The sequence below is a fragment of the Idiotropiscis lumnitzeri genome, chromosome 16, assembly GCF_059441095.1.
Source record: "Idiotropiscis lumnitzeri isolate Australia: NSW breed Sydney's pygmy pipehorse chromosome 16, RoL_Ilum_1.0, whole genome shotgun sequence".
Taxonomy (NCBI): Eukaryota; Metazoa; Chordata; class Actinopteri; order Syngnathiformes; family Syngnathidae; genus Idiotropiscis; species Idiotropiscis lumnitzeri.
The window spans coordinates 14,103,368-14,109,285 of record NC_142406.1 but is presented as its reverse complement, the minus strand read 5'-3'; the positions used below and the strand labels follow the sequence as shown (position 1 = coordinate 14,109,285).

General features: G+C 44.8%; 1 protein-coding gene across 2 annotated transcripts; it reads left to right on the top strand.

Annotated features, from left to right (window-relative positions):
- The first annotated feature begins 3,549 nt into the window (after positions 1–3,549).
- LOC148321573 (uncharacterized) lies at positions 3,550–5,612 on the top strand. 2 transcript variants are annotated; one of them, XM_088319173.1, is made up of 2 exons: positions 3,550–4,921; positions 5,099–5,612. In XM_088319173.1, exons 1-2 carry the CDS (start codon positions 3,568–3,570, stop codon positions 5,515–5,517), a joined length of 1,773 nt encoding a protein of 590 aa, XP_088175299.1. In that variant the 5' UTR covers positions 3,550–3,567; the 3' UTR covers positions 5,518–5,612. The 2 variants fall into 2 exon arrangements, with proteins under 2 accessions (XP_088175299.1, XP_088175298.1); XM_088319172.1 differs by having other exon boundaries at positions 5,011–5,612.
- The last annotated feature ends 306 nt before the right edge of the window (positions 5,613–5,918 follow it).

The following is a 5,918-nucleotide window of genomic DNA, read 5'->3' as shown; positions in this document are numbered from 1 at the left end:
GAAATGAGACGTTGGATGGAGAGGACACACGTATAGTCGTGGATGGGAGAATGTTAAAAGAACTCACAAGCCACTGGGAGTGTGATTGACATCAAAATTTGACATCAAAAGCTACTAGCAAATATTTATTTATTTATATATATATATATATATATAGATCGATAGATATTTTTATTTATTTATTTATAAATTTATATATTTATATTTAAATTTTTTTATATATATATATATATATTTTTTTTTTTTTCCTTTTTTTTTTTACACACACACACACCCTTATTTTAATCAAACCAAGGTCTCCAAGGTAGAGCTAATATTTACACTTTAATACAGACACAGCTTTCATAACGTGTGGCGCAGTCCAAAACGTCTACAGTGACTTGCCTGATCCCCCTTCAGCAGAAATCCTCTTTTTATATCTACCTCCTCTCAATTGTCACACAAGGCCTTTTAAGACACATTTGCCAAGATTGGATTTCATAGCACAGCTGAGAAAAAAAAAAATGGCCGCTGACGGTACAATACAACCCTGACTGAACATTTTGTAGCTGCAATATGTTGTTCATGCTCCAAAATAATGACGCACAAATAAGTCATCCTTGCCCGTTGTGTCACTGTTGAATCCTAATGTCGCATTATTATAAACAGTTTCAGCATCAAAATGAGGTTTGCAAAGCCTCATTGGACAGTCCACTTGAGCTGATAACAGCAATGACGACTAACCCTAAACAGACAAAGCAACATTTTCAATTTTTTTGCCATTTTTTTGAAACAGTGCGAAACCACCTAAAACTTCCCTTTACGTTTTTTTGCAGATATTTAGTGATGCCATTTTTGCAAAACATGAGGCAATAAAACCTTTGCAACGAAGATAGGAAAGGAAAGCGGCACACTAGTGTCAATTCACGACAAATACAGATCAAATTGATAAGCGTGGCGGGAGTCAGTTGAGGATACTTTACTAAAAGTCAGCCTTTTTGTTTGCGGGTTTACGCTGGCTTGCGATTGTATAGGGAGATTTCTTTTTTTTTTTTTGCAGGAATGAAGAAGATAAGATAAGATAAGATTCCCTTTATTAGTCCCACAATGGGGAAATTCGAGGTTCGAACCCAGGCCTCCTGGGGAGACTGGGACCGGAACGCGGCGCCTTAGACGACTCGGCCATCTCTTAGAAGAAGTCTTATTGCAATCTGCAAAGGTCGAAATCAAGGCAACTGGACTATTCGTATTTGTTGATAAACATTTCACCTCGAATCCAAAAGGCTTCTGCAAGTTCTCATTTTTAGGTGTTGACTTCCTCAATTTCAGCCTTGATAGGTGTTGTTCCCTACAGGTGGTCAACAATATGTCGGTGTTGATATTGCCCGGTGCGGTTCGTGAGGCGACCGTCCTGCATGCTAATCAGCCATTCGCTCGTTGAGTGGCAAAACAGCTGGTTAGGGCAACTGAGGCAATCCTTGTACGGGTGGGGAGAGATGTCGGGACTCTTGTTAAAGGCAGACGGCGGGCAATCCCTCAACTCTCCTCCTCGAAGGCTTCTCTTGTTTTGTCATGGATGACTTCTTATCCCCCTCTTTTTGCTCATCAGGGTATGCAGAATTTGAACGACGCTATCCTCGTGAAAAGGCAAATGAAGCAATTCATTCATTGCACATGCATTTTATTTATTTATTTATTTGATCAAATCGAACGTAATCTAAAATAAAACGAAGGCGCTCCATCACTATTTATTCACTCGCAATACTACTTGATGGATAAATGTGCATGCATGCAGAGGAGGAGTATAATGTCAAACCTACAAAAGGTACAATTGCTGCAACATGCATGAGCAATAATCTATCGGGATGGGGGCTTCTCCGTTCCGCTTGTTAACGGGAGTCTGTGTACTCGTAGCCTGTTAGAGAAAAGGGCTAATGAAGTAATCCATAGTCATTGCTCAGCCATCACCCTTTGTGTGCATTTGCCGGCGTGGTGCACTTAGTTGGAAGCATGTCAGCGAGTGCGGAGGAAGGAAGCCAGGGAACGAATTAGAAGCGCATTAGCTGCAGAAGAGGTCATCATAGGATACAGTGATGTTTGACCACGGGGTGTTTTTAAAGGAACGTGTGTTAGGCATAGCGGCAGGGTGTGATTAGGGCCGCAGTGGTGAAACATAATTGCGGCTGAAAGATAATTTGAACAGTTATCGATTCTCCGTTATCGACGGGGAGGGCAAATTTTCTTTGCTATGCTCTGCTGGGTGGCTAACAAGGAAGGTGGCACAACAAGAAAGTTCAGGCGGACAATAAGAGGAGGTTATGGCCAGCAGGGCGGGCAAGGAGGCTTAATGTTGCCATAAAGTTCAATATTATCACCCTGACCGGCTGTCCAGGGAGTGAACCTGTAAATAAGCTAAGCAGCACATGCTCTCGCTAAGGATGCTGATTTAAGGCTATTTGCTTTGCTGGCCTATTTATTTTGCAAGATGGAGCAATATACAGGAGACAAGGAAGGGCAAGGGGTCTTGCAGGCCTGATACAACATGAAACACAGCAGTGTGACTCACGGCCAAAGCCAAAGCCAATCCCCAGATATGAGAATCCTTTAAGTTTTATGATCCCCTTCCACCAAACTGAATATAATTGCCCAACAAGGGCACTCCGTCTTTCAGCTCCATGGTGTGAAATGAGATGCTTCAAAGGAGGGGGTGGCCGACGTGGACTGATGGAGTGGCTACTTGGGAGCACGAAAGGGCATATAGATACAAAAGTTGCACATTCTTTTCTGTGTTTTTAATGCTCACATAAGCTTCTCATCAAGGAATCACACCTTAATACCTCTCAAAGTGTAATGGACTCTGCCCGTAAATATATTCTTATGAATTTGACCTTATATGACATTATAAAAATAGTGTGTCAACAAAAAAATCCATGGTGCTTGCTCACATTGGGACCCGTTCACTAGATAGATTAGATAGATAGATAGATAGATAGATAGATAAACAAATAAATATATAAGTAAATAAAAAAATAAAATATATAAATAAATATATAAATAAATAAAAAATATATATAAATGAATAAATAAAATATATAAGTAAATAAATAAATAAATACATAAAATATATAAATAAATACATAATATATAAATAATTATATAAATAAATAAATATATATATAAATGAATAAATAAAATATATAAATAAATATATAAATAAATAATATATATTATTTATTTATATATATATATATATATAAATAAATAATATATATAAATAATATATATATATATATATATATATATATATATATAAACACAAACACACACGCACACACACTATAGGTATTTTCCTTACTTGCAATCATTGTTTAACATTTAACATTAGCCCAGAGTTCAGATGAGAGCATACGTTTTAGCACTTGTATGTTTGAACTGAACTAAATCTGATAAGGCGGTGCGAGTGCGGTCTTCCGGTTCCGGCGCCGCGCGAGTGGCTGCCTGTTTACAGCAGCGTGGCTCACTATTGAGCCTTTTTCGTGTGTTTTTTCCCTTTACCCTTTTTTATTTTATTTTTACCTCACCTCAGCAATGGACATCCAACTTGCGGTGGTTTTACTACTGTTGGGGGCTGTTTTTTGCGCGATCGTGTCCGGAGACGAAACTCGGAGCTACGGATCGATCGTGTACACAAGAGATCAGCTGTTAGCACTCCGTGCTAACCCCGCGTGGGCTCCCGGAGCGAGACCCGATATTCCCCGCGAGCTGAGGAGGAAGAGACGGGGATGTCGTGCGGGGGCTAAACGCCAGGCAAGGAGGAGACGTTATCACCCCGTCCTCCCGTCCGTTATTATGGGGAATGTTCGATCCCTCCCCAACAAAATGGACGAGCTAACAGCGCTAACCCGGCACGAGAGGATTGTCCGGGAGGCTAGCTTGCTGGTGTTCACGGAGTCGTGGCTAACAGAGCTAACGCCGGACGCCGTCGTGGAATTGGACGGCTTCCAAATACTACGCGCGGACAGGACACTGGAGAGCGGTAAGAGAAAAGGGGGAGGGCTGGCTGTGTTTGTTAATGATAGATGGTGTAACCCTGGGCATATAACTGTTAAGGATCAACTTTGCAGTCGGGACATTGAGATGATAGCTGTTAGCATGCGTCCGGTCTATTTACCGCGAGAGTTCAGTCATGTGATCGCGGTGGCAGCGTACGTGCCTCCCTCTGCTAACGGTGAGACAGCCTGTGATGTACTGAATGCAGCTGTGAGCAGGCTACAAACACAGCACCCAAATGCCTTGTTCCTTATCTCTGGTGACTTCAATCATGCTTCTCCTTCCTCCTCTCTGCCTTCATTCACACAATATGTAACATGCCAAACCAGAGACAATAAAATATTGGACCTCTTCTATGCCAACACCAAGGAGGCGTACACGTCACTGCCCCTCCCCCCGCTGGGCAAAGCTGACCACAACTTGGTTGCTCTCCTGCCTGTGTACAAACCTCTCGTCCGCAGGCAGCCAGCTGTGACACGCACAGTTCAGCGATGGTCCGGAGAAGCCGAGGAGGCCTTGAAGGACTGTTTCAACACAACTGTGTGGGAGGTATTCAGCGAAGCTCACGGTGAGGACATTAATGGTCTAACAGACACAGTTACAGACTATATTAACTTCTGCATGGAGAACACCATTCCCACCAGGACTGTAAGATGTTTCTCCAACAACAAACCCTGGATCACACCGGACATTAAAGCTCTCCTGAAGGAGAAAAAGAGGGCTTTTGTGTCAGGCGACAAGGACGAGCTGAAGAGAGTGCAGCGTCAGCTGAGAAGGAGGATCCGAGAGGGGAAAAAGTCCTACAGGATGCGGATGGAAGAACAACTGCAGCGGAACAAGGCCAGGGATGTCTGGAGGGGCCTGAAGACCATCTCAGGCCACGGACAAGCAGGTAAGACCCAGAAGGGGGGGGGGCTTCAGTGGGCAAATGAGTTGAACCTATTTTTCAATAGGTTTGATCAAATGTCTGACCCCGCTCAGGCTTCCCTGACGCAGCCCCCACCCACCCCTCCTGCCACTGCGAACAAGACCCTCTCTCCCCCTCTCTCGCCCCTCTCTCTCTCCACAGGCTCCAGTTCCCAGCCTTATCAGACAACCACCACTTCCTCCTGCTCAGCCTTGTTCCTCACAACATCTCAGGTGAAGAACCAGCTGAGGAAGATGAAGGCGAGGAAGGCGGCAGGCCCAGATGGGATCAGCTCCCAGCTCCTCAAATCCTGCGCAGACCAGCTGTGTGGAATCGTCCAGCACATGTTCAACCTGAGCTTGAAGCTGGGCAGAGTCCCCCAGCTGTGGAAAACATCCTGCCTGGTTCCGGTTCCAAAGACACCCCATCCGAAGGAGCTCAACAACTTCAGACCAGTGGCGCTGACGTCTCATCTGATGAAGACCCTGGAGAGACTGGTCCTCGTCCATCTGCGCCCCCCTGGTCAGCTCCTCAATGGACCCACTCCAGTTTGCATACCAGCCTGGCATCAGTGTGGATGATGCCATCATCTACCTGCTCCACACTTCACTCTTCCACCTGGAGAAGGCGGGGGGCACGGTGAGGATCATGTTCTTTGATTTCTCAAGTGCTTTCAACACCATCCAGCCCGCCTTATTGGGAGACAAGCTGGAGCAGGCGGGAGTGGCCCACCACCTCATCACATGGATTCACAACTACCTCACAAACCGGCCACAGTACGTGAGAACACAGGACTGTGTGTCTGACGTGCTCCTCTGCAGCACGGGAGCGCCGCAGGGAACTGTGCTGGCTCCCTTCCTGTTCACCCTCTACACCTCGGACTACAAATACAATTCCACAACCTGTCACCTGCAGAAGTTCTCTGATGACTCTGCGATTGTCGGCCTCATCACTGACGATGACGATCGGGAGTACAGAGGGG